Genomic DNA, 20,893 nt, shown 5'->3' with positions numbered 1-20,893 from the left:
TTTGCCATGTGTACACCTAGCCACAGGCTAATTTACCCATTAGGGCACCATTGCAGAGTCTGATCTTGCCTTAACCAATGTGTATGTGATCTCACACTCAACCCCCCCACCCCCTGACATTGATCAGCAGCAGTAACAGTGGCTGTTTGTCCTCACTCCTTAGCTCAGGAACACGGAGGCAAATTGCAGCTGCCTCCCCAGAGATCAGCAGACTGAATACAAGTTGGGAACTGAACCCAAATCTGCATGGGTTTTCTCCACACTGGGCAGCACAGTGCATTTATTTGTTAAGGTCACTGTGCCCCAAAGAGAATTTATAGATGATACTAATTCAGAAAAAGTGTCAAAAGATTGTCATAATTCATTGGTAGAGATTGTGAAGCAGTGATCAGATTGCCAAAGGGACCAAATGATACAATTTTACACACATAAAATGAGCAGAGGTGCCACAGCATATCACAATCTAATCTATTTAATGAACGCTCACTGGAATAAAGTAGCATTAAATCAGTGAGTGAATCAGTGGTCATTCCTATATTACAACAACATACACTGAACCATTATAACCATATTACAAGATTGAGAAAAATCTACTCGTGATTGTTGTTCAGTCACAGATTCTCAATTTTCAGTTAACAGAAAAATGCAGTTAAATGTCTTAACTAAAAATTGTTCACCTCAAAAAAAAAGGAATTTATTCAGCAGATTCCATGATGGAAAGAGGGCATAAAGATAACAAAATCTAACTACTCATCCCTCACTCCACAAGTTGTGGATAATGTTTTAATATACTGTGATCTTGGAAATCTTGAAGCACCACCTTCATTATATTGGAAAAGGCCTTGCCTGCATTACTGCTGAGGGTTCGACTAACATTGTCCAGATTGCCACAAAACTATTTCAGTTCAGTGAGTAAAACCTTACCTGTATGAAGCTGAATCTTCCCAATGACTCCCTCCACCAGACCTAGACAAATAGGGTTCCAGGCCAGCAGCAGATCAGTAGCTGTTGAATATAAAAGAAATTATTACTATTTTTTCCTTAGTCGGCATGGAGATAAAACCATAACATTCCTTTTAAAAAAAAATCATGGAAAATGGGCACTTTGATACTGTGGAATAAATGAGAACTCCATCATAACAAGTTACATGGTTGTAAACAATTTTACAACACCAAGTTATAGTCCAGCAATTTTATTTTAAATTCACAAGCTTTCGGAGATTTCCTCCTTCCTCAGGCAAATGTTACATGGTGGTCATGGAAACCAGTTCTGAATTACACTGCTGTCCCAGTACTCAGCCAAGGTAATTGGCAGGTGATGTATTACTGTACAAAAAAGATCTTGCCCTTTGAAAGCCTAGAGCAGTCATTTTCCAATAGGGCCTGGAAATAATAGTTACACAACAATCAATAAAATGCAGTACTAATATGGATAATCTAACTTCTATCTGCTAATCAAAGTCAAGTTATAGTCCAACAATTTTATTTTTAATCCCACCTGAGGAAGGAGGAAGCCTCCGAAAGCTTGTGGGATTAAAAATAAAATTGTTGGACTATAACTTGGTGTTGTAAAATTGTTTACAATTGTCAACCCCAGTCCATCACCGCATCTCCACATCATGGCTAATCAAAGTCAGTATTGTACTATGGTTAAGGATGAATTGCACAAGCAGCATCTAAAAATTACCATTCCTACATCTCTAATACACAAAAAAGAGAGGCAGGTACTTTGTTATAAAAGAAAGTATGGCTATAATATAAAAATTATATAATTTGTTATAAAATGCTAATGAACAATTCACCAGTAATGGATTATGACAGTTCTGAGGTACAATTTTGCAATCTGTTTTGCTTGAACTACACACCTAGTTTCAGTAAACATGAACAAGGAGAAAACAAACGATCCATGCCTTTTTATTAAGGTTCTCAAGACCCATTTTGGAAAGAGAAGCCCATTCAGGTGGTTAAACCTTATTGTTATCATTTACTCGGATTGGAAAAAAAATGCCTACATTAGTAGCAACAATAGAAATCTTATTTCTAACAATTTAATGATTGTTCAATAGTAATACTATATTGGTGGAGCAAAAAAAATTCAAAAGCCCAATTTCATTCTGAAGTGCTTGAAAACAAAGCACCTTTTTAAAAAAAAAGCTCGTCTGTAAGCACCATGCAAGGACATCAGGCCAAAAGAGAATAAAATAAATTGGTTGGACTGGATTATTTTTCACAGACAAGGCTTTTTGTCAAGCTTGCCTTCGGATTTCAGCAGAGAAAGTGCTTGGTGTAAATTATGCTGTTGAGACAAGCAAGTTGTCAGCAAGAGAATTGACCAACTGTCCTTCCATTGGATCCAAGGACATTTCCATATTACAGGAAGATGAACTGGCTAACAGAAGCAATCTTTCTGTCCTTCAGGCAATTTAATAACACAAGCTGTCTCTGCTACTTCAAAAGGAAGGAGTTGTTAGGAAACAGACAACACAAAACGCATCAATTGCCTTGAACCATTTGAACTGTAATAAATGCCAGGGGTGACAGAAGTAATAGAATGGTTCCAATATTGAACAATGAATGTTTGGGCTAAATATTCATTAACAGTTTTTTTTCCTGCTGGGGGAGGGAAGGCAGTCAGCCTTATCCTATTTCAAATTGTCCACAATCATTTCAAAACTGGAACACAGTTTGCTCCTCTCTTCCCCCACCCCTCTTCCTTCTCCCTCTCCACCACCCCCCCCCCAACATCTAAGGAATCGTATCCCAGCATAAGTCACACTAAGAGCGCAGAGGAAAGAACAATGGAAGAAAATTATGAGAACAGCTTGTGTCCAATGCCAAGAGACACAATGCACAATCCTGGAAGGGAGAATGGGGCATAAATGTGAATAGTTATCTGCCAGCCAGCCAGCCTTCTTCCTGAGCCAGATGAACAAAAACATACAATCCACATACAAAGATTGTCTGCACAAACACATTATTTCCTAATTAGTTGTGAAAACAAAAACTGTTTGCCCAACAAGCTCTCGATAAATAGCTTCCTGTAATACACTAGAGTCACTTTAAAGCAAGAGCAGTCGCTGTGCTCATTATGCAGAGAACAGCTCTCCATGGCTTAGCACATAGGAGCACACACAGCAGCTTACTGTGGTCAAACCAGTGATTCAAACTATTTTGAAAGAAGTGCTAAAGCAGGCCAACCAACTCATTCTACATGCTTAAAATGATCTAGACAGCAGCTTGCACAACAACTGTGATTGCACGGCTGGTATGATTTCCTGGAAAGGCCACAACAAACTTAGGTAACCTACAAATAGCTACATTATTTTACTGCAGCTATGCTTTAGAGAACATGCTCTTGCACTCAAAACATTTGTTGCTCATTCTAGCCAAAAGCTCAGGAGAACTAAGATCAAAGAATATTTTCAACTTTTTTTTTAAAAAAGGCACCCTCTGCAAGATGCAGAATGAGTGAAAATTTCATAGTGGAAGCACAATTCCTTTATAATTCCAGATAACCTAACTGGCTCTCCTGATTTAAGATGAAAACAAGCCTATGAGGAATTATATAATTAAATGGCAAGTACACAGTTGACTTTGTGCTATTGGGTTTTACCCAGAAATTTTTTTTTATAACCATTAGTGATTAAAATGAGTCATAATGATGCTCCAACTCTTGAGCAAAAACTATTCCGAAGTATTTCTACTTACTTCAAATCACTGTATATTTCCCACAATGAACATCTAATTTCCAACCTGCTCATTAATCTCTAAATTGAACATCTCAGGACAGTTTTCCCTCAATTCATTAACATTTCAAGTTTATTCTTATGATAGGATGTCCTGATCGCTTAATGCCATCTTGATGCAGTAACTGACTTGCCATGCAACGCTGATATTGAAAGAGTAGAGTAATTTGGACTGATTAGTAGCTACACACAATGCCTAATTGCCAGTCTTGCCACATTCATTATGAATCCTTTTGAGTTTCAATATAATAGCACCTCAGCCATTCCAAAAATAAAATCCAAAGAAAATTGAACCATTTGCTTCATCCTCGTCAACTGCTCATGTAAAAAAATCCAGTCAGTATCTTTGCTGGTATATTTTTCCATTTCCAAGTGAGGATCTTCAGCACGACAGCCACACAGCTTCCAAAGTTTAATCATTGTTAAGTAATGAGGGAAACTTAACCTTGAACAAAAGTTAATTTGGACAGAAGGCAAAACAAAAGCGACAGCCACACACAAGGACGGATTGATTTTGACTATTTATGGCCCATGAACTTATCACAATTTGAGCCGCCCATGAGGTGGTTCTTACAAAATATAAAAAAATAATTTTGCTCCAGAGCGACAAAACTTGGTTTTACGTGTGCCCACCCACCCAACGATCTTAGTATCTCAGTGCTTCTACATATTATCCAAACTGTAAACAAATCTATTAGTTTTAGCCTGCAAACACTGGTCTAAAACCACTGTATTTTCCACATTTCAAATGAGGCAGGAGAACATGGTGGACATTCTGGCTGATCTTTGACATACTATATACCATTAATCCCAGGCATGCTCCTTCACACACAAGACCAGAGATGTTGGCTCAAAGGCAACTACGTCTGCTCATGGAAGCTGTCTTTTCATTATGGACACAAGAAAGAAATGTTGGGAGAAGGCCCAAACTGTAGCAGTTACATTCCCAATCAACGGACTACAATTAGCACACTGGGACATGGTCAGAAACAAGCAGGCAGCCTGTGTAAGCTCTTGTGCTGAATGAAGCCAAAAAGTTCTTCAAACCACAGCTTCACCACTGAAAACTAGATTTTATAATAAAATATGATACGTCAATAAGGACATGAAATCAAAATTTTTAGAACTAGAATGGAGCAACGCAAGGGTTAAAAGGAACACAATCAATACGCCCAAAAGGAAATTATAGCACTAAGATCGTAAACGCCATTTAAAAATGAGTGTGCATAACAAATTAATCTAAGTCAAAACAATATTAAATGACTAAATATCTGGAACTGGCATTTGCAATGGGGTAGTTAAACAACTGGAAAATGTTTTTTTTAAATTATAAACACCTTCTCTACAATTTGTGATGTGCAAGATTGCCTTAATTTTATTTAAATCTTTCAGAACACATTGCAGAATAACAATTTCATTTACAATATTTACAACTCCCCACTGCCACAGTACTAACTCCCCACAGTCCTCAAAATAGAAGTAATCCCATTTTTACAGGGACTGTAAACAGATCTTAAGTTTTATATTGTAATTGATTAGGGTCTAGAAAGATTCATAAAAAGATACATCTAAAACTGTGATACAGGCAGTTTTTTTTTAAAAAAGTAAACAAAAAGTTTTACAATGCCCGACGTCAAATCAATTGCAGTCTCAATTTACTAAAGATAGCATATAAAAGTATGGATGTACACATTGATTGAGTAAAGCAATAATTTAGCCAGATTTACATTATCACTCATTAATAAATTTCCATGAAATTGCATACTCCATATTCCATCCAAGCAGGATCTGGTTTTACACAAGTCAAGGGAAAGGGCAAAGGCAAAATTATGCACTGCAATTAACCTGCAAGTGTCAAACTACTATAAATGGTTTCTATAAAAAATTCAATTGATTATAAAAGTTCACAATTTCCTTTCCTGCACATTAATCCTGCAGGATTGCAAGAAACTCAATACCACAGCTCAGGGTAACTGCCAGCATATAGGAGCTCCTCCATTGATCGGCTAACTCTGTGGGCATTCTGCCAAACAATAGGCTCTGCATGAAAACAGGCTGTATTCACTGCAGCCCCCAGAACTCTACCTGATAAAGATTTATCAGGACTCCCACAATGTCAGGCTAAAAACATCCCCACACCCAGAGAACAAAATTATTCAGTTTGAAAAATGATAACATTTCTGTGGTTAATTCGTGCTAAAATGAGAAGGCAAGATTAGCACAGAAGCAGAAGTAACACACAAACAAATCTAAGGGCAGCATTGATGCGACTGAGGAGAACTGTGGCTTAGAGTTTCCCACACTCTCCTGACCAGTGGGGGAAGAGAAAGAGGAACTGGGGTATTTTAAATTAGGATGATTGAACAGTATATTGGCACCAAAGCAACAAAAGTAAATGGCACTAAATCGCCATGCTATGGAGTCAGAATAACAGCAATATTGCTTTATGGAGAGACACCCAACACAAACTGGATGTCTCCCCAAGGAGGTGGGTGGGGGGGGCGGGCGGTAAAAAGGGGAGGGTGAGGGAGAAGAGAAAGAGAAAATGAAAGTGACCCCAGGGTTACAGTTACTTGCCCCAGCTACCTGTCCCCTCAGCCCCAGGCAAAACATTTCCTGAGTACATTTTTCCACATTGCTACAATACTGCAGCAACAGCAGACATTCTGATCAAAGCATCTGGGTTATTAATAGACAATTGTAAACAATTTCACAACACCAAGTTATAGTTCAACAAATTTATTTTGAATTCCACAAGCTTTCGGAGGCTTCCTCCTTCCTCAGGTGAACGGTGTGGAACCGTTTTCCACAGCATTCACCTGAGGGAGGAGGAAGCCTCCGAAAGCTTGTGGAATTTAAAATAAATTTGTTGGACTATAACTTGGTGTTGTGAAATTGTTTACAATTGTCAACCCCAGTCCATCACCGGCATCTCCACATCATTAATAGACAAAGCATGCACCATACAGCATTCAGTTCAAGTACATTTGTTTGACAAAATTGAACCACAAGCTAAAACTACATCAAAAAATGACTACCTTGAATCCATTCTTTATTGAAGAATTGGGTTATTGACAAAAGGTTCCATTAAGACAAAAAGGTAAGAGACCTGTACAATTACTGAAAGCACCTAGAGAGAAGGACAGTGACTAAAACAGGATTAGGGTGTCACATCACAACAGAGATCAGAGCTATGATAAGCTTGATCTACATGCAGGGATATGGCTACAATTAGACCCAGATTTCCATAATTATTTTGCACCTATAAAGCTCAACTTCACAATGGGAGCAGCTCAAGAACTTTTTTGGACAGTTTATGTGTTCATACTAATGCAAATCATCAGTGCCCTCCTGCCCATCCTTGATACACAGCACCCACACAAAAAAAAAATAGGGGCAATATTGCTGCTTTGCAAAACTGCAGTTGTAACAGCAAATGTTATACCCAGCATTAAAAACTGCCACTGGTCAAAAACCACCTCCAGCCCCAAACTTGGTCAATGTTTCCTCTGAAGTCACAAACTGGTTGACAGTAAGGGGAATTTTATTCTCCACCCCGCCACAAAAAAAGTATGGGTGAGAGTACGTGGCTGCATGTCAGTCGCTAGGCAATGGAACAGTCCATCCCAAGTTTCAGTTCACATCAACTGGTCATTATATAGAGGACATTTAAATTATATTCACACAGCAGTCTTTCCTCCTTCACTATAATTCCCCTTTTAAAGTACCTTGACTACAATAAATTGCACTTCGCTATGATATGCTCACAGGTTAATCTTGGCTTGAAATGCATCAGACTTAAGGTGGTCACACATTAATCCCCCCACCTCCAGTATGTCTAAGATTATTTAGAAGTGGAGTTGAATGATTTGATTGTAATCAAGAGGAATGGGAATTCAATCTATAAATTATTAGTCCTGTAGGAATCTATCAAGAGTTCTGCTTCAAAACTTACTACAAATTTTTACATAGCAATTTGAAGTTACAGGCAATCTCACTAAATGAAAGATTAAAAATACACAGTAGTTGGATGATCCATACATTACTTTTTTCTGTAGTTTTAAATTTAAAAAGTTAGTTTATGCTCACATTAAGCCAAACCATAGCAGTTTTTTCATTTTGGACCCAGAGGTCAAACTCTCCCCAGCTAGATACCAAACCCCGGGGGCATGAATTTAGCCTGGAAAAACGGGTGGGTTGGGGGTGGGGTCGCCCGTAACAATTGCAAAAATCTAAAACCCATCCATTTCTGGTTTTGATGAGGCTGCAGGCCTCCATTTTCAAAGCTTTTTTGATTTAGCCCCTGGGGGCTGGGATTCCTGGCCTTCTCCTTCACACCACGTGCAAGGAGGCAAGAAGGCCCGAAACTGTAGTTAAGTGCCTTTTTAGTACAGCTTGTGGGCCCGGAGGAGCAAGAGTGCCTCCTCAGACCTACCTGCATCGACCACCCCCCACGATCTCCTGATTGACAGGTTGGCCTGTCAGGCAGGAAACCGGCAAAAAAGAAAAACATGTCAAAATCGTATGGACGTCCGGGAAATCTGACAGGAATTTCACTATTCCCCCCTCCCCCAGGCTAAAATCATGTCCCAGAACACTATGATAACAGAAGTGAGAAGTTATACCTATCAAAAAAGACTGAATAAACTGGGGCTCTTTTCTCTAGAAAGAAGACTGAGGGGTGACCAGATGGAGGTCTTTAAGATTACGAAAGGGTTTGATATGGTAGACGTAGAGGAGATGTTTCCACTTGAGGAGGAGGGGACCAGAACTAGGGGCCGTAAATACAAGATAATCACTAATAAATCCAATAGGGAATTCAGGAGAAATGTCTTTATCCAGAGCATGGTTAGAATGTAGAACTCACTACCACAAGGAGTAATTGAGGTGACTAGCATAGATGCATTTAAGGAGAAACTAGATAAACACATGAGGGAGAAAGGAATAGAAGGATATGTTGATAAGGTTAGATGAAGTAGGGAGAGAAAAGGCTCATGTGGAGCATAAACACCAGCATGGACCTGTTGGGCCAAATAGCCTGTTTCTGTGCTGTACATTTTATGTAAAGTTGACCTTGCTTGTACTGCTCAACTATGAAACTCAATCTGTTAATCAAACTTTATTCCCATGTTTCATCCTTCCAGCTCTTCGAAAAGGTTACCAAATGACTAAATGTTCAGGCCATATTCTGCACTGGAGTGGAATGCACAAGTATTGTAAAAACTCAGTCACCTGGAATCAAAAGGAGTACATTAAGGAACTGTATTTAAAAAAGCTGCACTGCCAAAAATTATTGCATTGAAACAGATGGTAATTGCAAGATATGGAATAAGATATCAGAAAAAGCTAGGTTAAAAAGAGGTAAGACATGTTTTTGGAGAAAGAGGGGGTATAATGAAAAGACAAGGGGGAGTTGATGCAACTAAAAGCTGTTTGTTGGGCCAAGTGGCCTTTTCTGGTTTCTAAAAGTGGTGTAAGCTCACGATTTCATTAAAAATCAAGAACTGCCACAAAATCACTACTTTTTTTTAAAAAAAAAGAGGGAATCATAGAATCACACAGTGCAGGAGTCCATTCGGACCATTGAGCAGGTGCTCTTTGAGCGATCCAATCAATCCTACTCCCCTGCTCTTTCCCCATAGCCATTCAATTTTTTCCTTTAAGTATTTATCCAATTTCTTTTCAAAAGTTACTATCAAATCTGTTTCCACTGCCCTTTCAGGCAGTGCATTCCAGATCATAACTCTGAAAAAAATTCTCATCTCACATCTCATTCTTCTGCCAATTATCTTAAATTTGTTTTCTGTTCACCAACCCTCCTGCCAGTGGAAACAGTTTCTCCTTATTTACTCTATCATAACCACTCAATTTTGAACGCCTCTATTAAATCTCCCCCTAATCATCTCTGCTCAGAGCAAAACAATCCCAGCTTCTCTTGTTTATCCACATAACTGAAGTCCCTCATCCCTGATAAATCTCCTCTGCACCCTCTCCAAGGCTTTGACATCCTTTCTAAAGTATGGTGACCAGAATTGAACAATACTCCAGCTGAGGCATAACCAGTAAATTTATAAAGGTTTAGCATAACTTCCTTGTTTTTGTACAGTATGCCTCTACTTAAAGAAGCATATGGGATCCTTGGCTTTCTAACAGCTTTATCAACTTGTCCTACCACCTTCAAAGATTTGTGTATGTGAACCCCGGTCTCTGTTCCTGCACCCCCTTTAAAATTGTACCATTTAGTTTATACTGCCCCTCATTCTTCCTTCCAACAGGCATCACTGGAATGCTGACATATTACCAACTGTAAACTGCTGCTCAAACCTTCCCAGAGACTATGTTTTTTCTGACATAAATGGGGAATGGAGCTATCCGAATGCTGAATTTAGAACCATATTCAAGGGAATTCCAAACAAAATCCACCGTCAAGCAAGTGCTCTGCACAGCTGATCACTCACATGCAAATAAAGACAGGAAAACTGACCACCAGACAAATCTTGCTATCTTAACATTTGTTTTGAAGGGCAGGTCTGAGGGAAACTCATTCTCCTTCAGCACATCAATCCATCTCTCATCGCCTCCTTAAAACAGCCATTGGGTGTTAAATCCCACATGTGCACCACAAACTTAAAAATATCCCAAACTCAGTTGGCCTTGTATTGATCAGATCAATGCAAATATTTAACCAGGTGCAACATGTCTGGATTCATGTTAATTTTTGATCTCTTCCCATTGCATGCCCCTAAGGAAATCTCTCCAGTCTCTTTGTAAGGAGTGTGGTTATGTGAAATTTAGGTATTGAACAGATTTTTAGCTTAGACTGTAGCCGGATTAGGAATCAATTTACTGCAACATCCAATATATCGTATTCCTGGATTAGTTTTGCATTAGTGCAGGACAACAGTAAGTACTTAAACTGCAAAACCCATTGCACTGCCAGTATATTGATACTGGATAATCTCCTTTTGCTTTCCTACGTTAAAGGTGACAAGTTGTTGTGTCTTTCCTTTTGCTTCTTGTTTTTTTTTTAAATGCTGTATTTCAGAATGCCTAAATGTTGCATTAACTAGCTAGTAAATATTGAACATTTTTCACATTCTTCTGGACTATTTCACACCTACATATACCAGGTTGGCTTAGTTGGTAGCACTCGTGAGTCACAAGGTTGTGAGTTGATGCCTGATGCGCGATTTGAACACAAGCAAGGCCAATAACAATGAAATACTGAGGGTGTTGAATAGTCAGTGGTACCGTCCTACAGATGAAACCTTAATCCAAGGCCCCACCTGCCAATTCTACTAATTCAAGTGCACACTGATGACACACTCACTACTGGAAGATGAGCAAGAGGTTTTCTTGGCCAACATTCCTCACACTACGAATATCAAAAAATTGACTAAGAAAGGATCGATCACGCTAATAGGGGTATATTACTGACCACCTAATAGTGGAAAGGAGGTGGAGGAAGGAATATGTAAGCAAATATGTAAAATGAGTAAAGGACAGAATAATAATCATGGGAGATTTTAACTACCCCCAAATAAACGATCAAGAAGAATTAGATAAAAGGGGTACAGGGAATGCAGTTTTTAAAACAGTGTGTGCAGGATTCCTTTCTTACCCAGCATGTAAAAAACCTAAGGGAGAAAGCACTGCTGGATCTAGAACAGGTAAGAGAAGCATAGGGGAACATCTAGGCAATAGTGATCACCACATAATACGGTTTAAGATAAAGATTGAGAAGGACGCAAGTAAAACAAAGACCAAAGTAATAAAGTGGAGAAAAGCTGATTTTAAGGCAATGAGAATGGAACTAGGGAAAATAAGTTGGAAAATTTACTGACAAAATAGTACAGCAGTGGGAAACATTATAATGATCAGGAGAAATAGATCCAGCTAAAAAGCAAGAACAAACTAGCCAGTAATGACACCACGGATGACTAAAGAAATAAGGGCAAAATTTAAACTAATGAAGGCGGCATACACTAGGTACATAAATTGAGAGGATGACAAAATACAAAAAAGGTTAGGAAAGAAGTCCAAAAAAAATTGAGAAACTATGCAATTAAATTATCAAGGAATATAAAAAGAAATAGTATTCTACAGATGCATAAATGACAAAAGAATAATCAGGATAGAGATTAGGGCCACTAAAGGATACACACAATAAACTCACAGGTAATGACAGTGAAATGGCAGAAATAATTACTTCGCCTCAGAATTTACCAGAGTCATGGTGGGCATGACATTAGAAGCGATCAAAAAAGATAGACATTTAGGATGGGGGGGGGGGGGGGGAAAGGAGAAGATAATTGATAAACTAAAATCAAAAACTTAGGAGGGGATTGAAAACCCCTGATCCCAAAGGATTGCATCCATGCATATTAAAAGAAGTTAGGGAAGAGATATATATAAAAATTCGTTAGAAAAGGGAATAGTGCCAGAGGACTGGTGAACAGCTAATGTGATTCCTATATTTACAAAAAAAAGGGAGCTAGAACAAGTCCAGGGAACTATAGACCAATTAGTTTAATGTCAATGGTAGAAAAGATAATGGAATCCTTACTCAAACATGTAATAGAAAAACATCTAGAAACCAAAAATATAATAAAGACTAGTCAGCATAGATTTCAAAAGGGAAGATCATTCTTCCCCACCTTATTGAATTCTTTTGAAGTAGCAACAAAGGATAGACAAGGGTAACGTAGTAGATGTAATATATTTGGATTTTCAAAAGGCCTTCAATAAAAAGGTACCACATAATAGACTCATGACTAAGGTCAAAGCATGTGGAATCAGGGGACAAGGAGCAGAATGGATAGCAAGCTGGCTACAAAACAGAAGAGAGAGTAGGGGTTGAAGGTAATTACTCAGACGGGCAAAACGCAGGGAGTGGTGTTTCACAAGGGTTGGTGGTGGAACTACTGTTCACCATTTACATAAGTGACTTGGACTCAGAAATCCCAAGTACAATTTCAAAATTTGCAGATGACACCAAATTGGGGGGCGGGGGGGGGGGGGGGGGGGGTGTAGTTAATACTGGAGGAGGACTGCAACAAAATGCAGGTAGACATTAATAAACTTGCAGAATGGGCATGTAATTGGCAAATGAATTTCAATATAGTCAAATGGGAGGCAAGACATTTTGGTAGGAAGAATAAGGAGGCCACATACTGCTTTAAAAATAAGAGTCTAAATGGGGTAGAGGGAATCACAAAGTAGCAAGGCAGGTTAATAAGGCCATAAAAAAAGCAGACAAAACACTGGAGTTCATTTCTAGAGGAATAGAATTGAAAAGCAGGGAAGTTATGTTAATTTATATAGATCCTTGGAGTACTGTGAAAAGTTCTGGTCTTCATATTATAAAAAGGATATAGGAGGCACATACAGGTTTGCTAGGATGATACCAGAACTGAGAGGTTATATTTATCAGGAAAGATTGGACAGGCTGGGGCTCTTTAGAAAAAAAACCAAGGGGTGACCTGATAGAGGTCTTTAAGATTATGAAAGGGTTTGACAGGGTAAACGTAGAGAAGATGTTTCCACTTGCGGGGGAGACTCGAACTAGGGGCCATAATTGCAAGACAGTCACTAATAAATCCATTAGGGAATTCAGGAGAAGCTTCTTTACCCAGAGAATGGTTAAAATGTGGAACTTGCTACTACAAAAAGTAGTTGAGGTGACTAGCATACATGTGTTTATCTAGCTTCCCCTTAAATGCATGAAGGAGAAAGGGATAGATAGAAGGATATGTTGATGGGATTAGATGGGAGGAGACTCGTGTGGAGCATAAACACCAGCATGGACCTGCTGGGCTGAATGGCCTGTTTCTGTGCTGTACATTCTATCATCCATTGCTGTTACCTTGAAATTTCGTAGCGTGGAAAATTAGCTACATTGTTTGCCTACATTAATGACAGCAGTTCAAAATATATTGGATTGAAAGTACAAACATTTCAGAGACAAAGATGCAATATAAATGCACTTTTTCTTGAAAAGATCCTTAATTTCTTTTCACACTTTTTTTTAAAAACATAATTTTTAGTATTTGACCATCCATCATCTCACTGCTCTGTACTTTTGCATCAACCTGAACCCAATTATGTTTATAATGAAAGATCTATGACACTACACAGCACGCCCAATGCATCACTGTTCAGTTGTGATTTGTTTTTCCATGCAACATTTCATCAATTAATTCTCTTGCCCTATTCATATGTTATCGTATTGACTCCCTATGAAGGATCAGCAACTTCAGAAGACCACACGTGAATATTAAGTCTGTTCATCATTCTGTATTCCTAAGCTACGAATGAACTGTGTGGGAGTTGAAGTCTGTGGTCCCCAGGGGTACAGTGAGGCATTGTCTTCCAGATTTGTTTCTTCTTCAGATTTGTGCATTTAGAATGAGATTGCATTAAGATGGATGTAGCTCCTGAACTCATCAAAATAGGTCAGAATCGGTTTAGATTTTCATTTTTTACAAAAAATACCCAAGGACTACTGTGAGGTTCAAAAGTAAAGATTGCCATGTACCCTGAAGCACAATTAAGGAAACTTCCCCTTTCACATGAGAAGTCCATACTGCAGGACTATGAATATTTTAAAAGTTTGCATGTTTTTACTAGCCTTCTTGAAAAATCCAAGTACAAATTTGTACTGCTGATCATGGCCAAGTTTTTACATTTATTTTGAGTATAAACTAGATTTTGAAGGAAATAATGGAAAGCCAAAGTCAAAATTGCCAGATTGCTGTGCCTGACTGTACCTTGTACAATGCAGGCGTATTTTCTTGGAGCGATTATTACGGAGCCACAATTATTCATACTAGTAGGGAAGGAAGTTTAATTATTTATCAGCAGTTATTGAATTTTGTTCTTTATAGTTTTCTATTAATTGCTGGAATTGTTGCAATATTTGAAAACTTTTCATTTGTTGTCACAACACTATTCAGCAAAAAACAAGTGCCCCTTAGACTAGTGAAAATTACTATACCTAGTATATTTTAATTTAATTCACTTTAACCATACTGGAGTGCCACAGACTGCAGGTCGTTATGCTGTCATCTGCACTTCTGGCCTCCCTCCGTGGCCTCACCCCTCCCCATCTCTCACCTCCTCCAGTCCTCCAATCCTCAGAGATCTCTGCAGCTCCTCCAATTCTGGCCTCTTGCGCATTCCAAATTTCCATCACCCTACCAATGACGGCCATGCCTTCAGCTCCTTGGCCCCAAGTTCTGGAATTCCCTCACTAAACCTCTCCCACCTCTAAGACGCTCCTGAAAATCTACCTCTGACCAAGTTTGGGTCACCTGTCCTAATATCTCCTTTTGTAGCTCGGTATCAGTTTTGTTTGATAAGGCTCCTGTGAAGTGCCTTTGGAGGTTTTACTACGTTAAAGGCACTATGTAAATGCAAGTTGTTGTTTAACATAAATGACCCAACTCTACAACTGAAAGCAGTGGCAGATCCACTATTGGTTTTACTCTCCCAAAACCCAAGCTATAATTCCAAAGGGTTTGAACACTAACACTGCATTGAGATATTTTCTTGCGGATCTAGAGCTGAAAGGCTGGCAACTCCTGCAAAGAATAAGATCCTGGGGGCAGTCATTACTACTCCCTGTCCTCATGGTGAGATATGCAAAATTTGTCTGAGATCACCAACTTGATGCAGGAGACCAAGCATTCTAAAGTTGCACAAGATGGCATTACTACTTTTTTTTACATAAAGAAAACCAGATTTTCAATTGCACCAACTGGTGAATATTTGTTTTTCCTACAGAATGTCCTTTTATTGTATTTTGGCAAATTCCTGCCAGAGGGTTTATTTCTGTGCCGTTTACAACTATTTGCCTTCAACTGATCTGTCCTAAAGGCAACCAAATATAGCAAAGTTTGCAAACCCAGTGGCTAGAAGCTGCCCTTCTAGCAGCTGAGTTGCACTGTGTAAACATTCCTTCTAACAGTCTATCTAGGATAATATTCATACACTGGCAATGAAGCAGCTTTACTTTGAAGAGGCTTCATCTGTGATACCCTGGCAAAAGCCCAACACCAACTTAGCCTGGACTCATCATTGGTATTTAAGTTTGAATTAACAAAAGTGCAGCAGTAGTTTAACATTTTGAGTGGGGAGCAGTTAGTGACTTCATGTCATTAACAGGGCCCACAGAAGACACGAGAGATGACTCACAGCTAGGGGATCAAAAACAGCAGTGTAAAAGTAGATTTAAGAGCATAACAGAAAATTGAGTTGCTGTCATAGGCAACACCACAGATAAGTATCTCACTTCAATAGTACTTATCCACAGTATTACATTTTTCTACTCCCTTTTCTTCCCCCCCCCCCCCCACCTCCTAATTTTTCATTTAAATTCACAAAACAGTGCTACACTTCACAGGGCAATGTCAGTTTTTAAAAATCAACCCAAATTTGCTGTTACCTTAATTCAACAATGTGTAATAATTTGGGGGAAAATCTGAGTATGCGAACAACTTGAATTAACAAAAAAAATGCTTTAAATACACAGCAGGTCCATCAGGTTGGGAAGAGAGAAATGGATGGGCTCTCTACACTCAATAAAACCTTTGCTAGAACCATGGGATGGAATCTAATTGAAACGGACTGAAAAGCTTCCTTTTGCAAAGGTAACAAAGGGTCTGAAACTAAACTGGTCTAAGCAAGATCAATCTATTACTTTCAGTGAGAAAGACCCAACATAAAATTACTCCAACTGTATGCCTGCCTGAGAAACCAATCCATACGTGAAGTCAGTGACTCTTAGAAACGAGAAAAACACTATCCCCTATAAGTCAGACCCCAAGTCTGCAGGTTACAAAAATCTATGAAAATAACAGCTTACACAGTGGATTTAAATATTTAATATCTTGGGAATATTGCTCTGAAAAATAAGTATAATGGCCTTTTTCTGTTAACTGTTACAATGGCAACAAGCTCAGGATCATGGTTTGTACAGTGCAGGAGGACACTCATTGAATTTGTCCTGTGCCAAACATTTGTACGAACACTTAATAATTTTTTTTATTCGTTCACGGGATGTGGGCGTCGCTGGTGAGGCCAGCATTTATTGCCCATCCCTAATTGCCCTCGAGAAGGTGGTGGTGAGCCGCCTTCTTGAACCGCTGCAGTCCGTGTGGTGAAGGTTCTCCCACAGTGCTGTTAGGAAGGGAGTTCCAGGATTTTGACCCAGCGACGATGAAGGAACGGCGATATATTTCCAAGTCGGGATGGTGTGTGACTTGGAGGGGAACGTGCAGGTGGTGTTGTTCCCATGCGCCTGCTGCTCTTGTCCTTCTAGGTGGTAGAGGTCGTGGGTTTGGGAGGTGCTGTCGAAGAAGCCTTGGCGAGTTGGTGCAGTGCATCCTGTGGATGGTACACACTGCAGCCACAGTGCGCCGGTGGTGAAGGGAGTGAATGTTTAGGGTGGTGGATGGGGTGCCAATCAAGCGGGCTGCTTTATCTTGGATGGTGTCGAGCTTCTTGAGTGTTGTTGGAGCTGCACTCATCCAGGCAAGTGGAGAGTATTCCATCACACTCCTGACTTGTGCCTTGTAGATGGTGGAAAGGCTTTGGGGAGTCAGGAGGTGAGTCACTTGCTGCAGAATACCCAGCCTCTGACCTGCTCTTGTAGCCACAGTATTTATGTGGCTGGTCCAGTTCAGTTTCTGGTCAATGGTGACCCCCAGGATGTTGATGGTGGGGGATTCGGCGATGGTAATGCCGTTTAATGTCAAGGGGAGGTGGTTAGACTCTCTCTTGTTGGAGATGGTCATTGCCTGGCACTTATCTGGCGCGAATGTTACTTGCCACTTATGAGCCCAAGCCTGGATGTTGTCCAGGTCTTGCTGCATGCGGGCTCGGACTGCTTCATTATCTGAGGGGTTGCGAATGGAACTGAACACTGTGCAGTCATCAGCGAACATCCCCATTTCTGACCTTATGATGGAGGGAAGGTCATTGATGAAGCAGCTGAAGATGGTTGGGCCTAGGACACTGCCCTGAGGAACTCCTGCAGCAATGCCCTGGGGCTGAGATGATTGGCCTCCAACAACCACTACCATCTTCCTTTGTGCCAGGTATGACTCCAGCCACTGGAGAGTTTTCCCCGATTCCCATGGACTTCAATTTTACTAGGGCTCCTTGGTGCCACACTCCGTCAAATGCTGCATCGGTGAGCAGGTTATTGGTGAGTAAGTGCCGCTTGATAGCACTGTCGACGACACCTTCCATCACTTTGCTGATGATTGAGTGTAGACTGATGGGGCGGTAATTGGCCGGATTGGATTTGTCCTGCTTTTTGTGGACAGGACATACCTGGGCAATTTTCCACATTGTCGGGTAGATGCCAGTGTTGTAGCTGTACTGGAACAGCTTGGCTAGAGGCGCAGCTAGTTCTGGAGCACAAGTCTTCAGCACTACAGCTGGGATGTTGTCGGGGCCCATAGCCTTTGCTGTATCCAGTGCACTCAGCTGTTTCTTGATATCACGTGGAGTGAATCGAATTGGCCGAAGACTGGCTTCCGTGATGGTGGGGATATCGGGAGGAGGCTGAGATGGATCATCCACTCGGCACTTCTGGCTGAAGATGGTTGCAAACGCTTCAGCCTTGTCTTTTGCACTCACGTGCTGGACTCCGCCATCATTGAGAATGGGGATGTTTGCAGAGCCTCCTCCTACCGTTAGTTGTTTAATTGTCCACCACCATTCACGACTGGATGTGGCAGGACTGCAGAGCTTTGATCTGATCCGTTGGTTGTGGAATCGCTTAGCTCTGTCTATAGCATGTTGCTTCCGCTGTTTAGCATGTATGTAGTCCTGAGTTGTAGCTTCACCAGGTTGGTACCTCATTTTTAGGTACGCCTGGTGCTGCTCCTGGCATGCTCTTCTACACTCCTCATTGAACCAGGGTTGATCCCCTGGCTTGTTGGTAATGGTAGAGTGAGGAATATGCCGGGCCATGAGGTTACAGATTGTGGTGGAATACAATTCTGCTGCTGCTGATGGCCCACAGCGCCTCATGGATGCCCAATTTTGAGCTGCTAGATCCGTTCTGAATCTATCCCATTTAGCATAGTGGTAGTGCCACACAACACGTTGGATGGTGTCCTCGGTGCGAAGACGGGACTTCATCACGATCAGCAGGCAATAGGTTCCATTCATTAACAATCAGCTTTACCCACTTTGAAGTGTCAAGAGACAAAGGTAAAACCCCTATTGATGATTTGAGTGCAAATCTCTATCGCCCCCTGGGAAGTCTCTATCTAAAGCCCTTTGAAATAATTCGTATTCCCTTTGGTTTCATGTCTCGCAAAAGAATGAAGCTTCAGGAATTCAGACTTTTTGATCTCCAAGCAACAAATGCAAGTATCAGTGATCAATTTCATACTTTGCAAACATAATTTTCCCCCATGGTATACTGGCTTTGTAGCTGCATACCAGAAAGCAAATGCATTTAATTTCCTGTAAATCGCTCATCTCTCCTCAGCTGCCAATGGCTAAACCTCAAGTGTATATATAATACATCTAAATAGTCAGTCATGAGTTCCCTTTCCTGTGAGCCAGACTGATTGGAATTGAAGTGAAACAAAAATTTGGGGTAATAAAGAGGTAAGGGACAACATAAAACTAAAAGAAAACACATACAAAACTGTGGCAAATGGATTTCAATGTAGGCAAGTGTGAGGTCATCCACTTTGGACCTAAAAAGGATAGATCAGTGTACTTTCTAAATGGTGAAAAAGTTCGAAACAGTGGAGGTCCAAAGAGACTTAGGGGCCCATGTACACATTAAAAATGTCATGGACAGGTACAGAAAATCAAAAAGATAACACTGGCTTTTATATCTAGAGGACTAGAATACAATGGGGCAAAAGTCATGCTACAGCTATACAAAGCCCTGGTTAGACCACACCTGGAATACTGTGTTCAGTTCTGGGCACCGCACCTTCGGAAGGATACAATGGGCTTGGAGGGAGTGCAGCGTAGATTTACTAGAATGATACCTGGAGTCCAAGGGTTAAATTACAAGGAGAGATTATGTAAACTAGGGGTGTATTCCCTGGAATTTAGAAGACTATGGGTGATGTGATCAAAGTTTTCAACATATTAAGGGGAATTGATAGGGTTGATGGAGAGAAACCATTTCTGCTGGTTGGGGAGTCTCGGACTCGGGGACATCGCCTAAAAATTAGAGCCAGGACTTTCAGGAGTGAAGTTAGGAAACACTTCTACACGCAAAGGGTGGTAGAAGTTTGGAACACTCTTCAGCAAACAGTAGTTGCTGCTAGCTCAATTGTTAATTTTAAATTTAAGATTGATAAATTTTTGTTAACCAATGGTATTAAGGGATATAAGGCTAAGGCGGGTATATGGAGTTCGGTCACAGATTAGCCATGATCTCAATGAACGGCGGAACAGGCTCGAGGGGCTAAATGGCCTACTCCTGCACCTATCTTATGTTCCTAAAATTACACTGACCTATAACCCTAATATACTTCATAACCATGATTATGAAAGATTGAAATGTACAAATCAAAGAGTGAAAATGCTAGAAATATGTAGCATTTCTATGATTGAGAAGTGTAAACAAAAAAAATGTTAAACCACACTAGAATGAAAAACTCCCCATTTGGATTTGTGGAAACTAAAAACTGTAACATTGCATTCAACTGATTTGTACTATGTGTTTCTAAAGATGAAAACAGGCTTTTTCAATATGCATTGTGCTAAAAAAAATTGTAAAGTACAATGTAATTTATTTTGTCCTCAATTTTGCAGATTGAAAGATACACAAGGCATAACAAATGTGTACAGGCCCTTATTTTAAGAGTTAAAAAGATCAATGAGCAAATTCAACACAAATGTAAAAACAGCAGTTTTCATTTTGGTACAGTGCCAAAGTCAGTGTGTACCATTCATATACAGCAGACAATTCCAGCAGTTCAAGAAGTACATCCATCACAAGGAGCAGTATGGCTGAATTCACACACAAATGATCTTGTAACACAAGCTTCAAATGTTTTGGCAAGGTACCAAATGCAATATGTAGACATCACATTACACAAAAGTATGGATTAGAATAGTATCAGTTGATAAACAAAGCAGAATTTGATGGAAAATTTTAA

The 20,893-nt window shown here is 40.0% G+C and overlaps 1 protein-coding gene across 1 annotated transcript in view; it reads right to left on the bottom strand.

Moving 5' to 3' along the window:
* Positions 1 to 20,893, bottom strand: part of inpp5f (inositol polyphosphate-5-phosphatase F) — a 192,797-nt gene that overhangs the window by 121,277 nt on the left and 50,627 nt on the right. Inside the window, exon 2 of the mRNA XM_068002246.1 lies at positions 925 to 1,005. Coding sequence (XP_067858347.1) covers positions 925 to 1,005 — 81 coding nt within the window. The remainder of the gene's footprint in view (positions 1 to 924; positions 1,006 to 20,893) is intronic.

The sequence above is a fragment of the Heptranchias perlo genome, chromosome 21, assembly GCF_035084215.1.
Source record: "Heptranchias perlo isolate sHepPer1 chromosome 21, sHepPer1.hap1, whole genome shotgun sequence".
Lineage (NCBI taxonomy): Eukaryota > Metazoa > Chordata > Chondrichthyes > Hexanchiformes > Hexanchidae > Heptranchias > Heptranchias perlo.
This window is presented reverse-complemented; position numbering and strand designations above follow the sequence as displayed.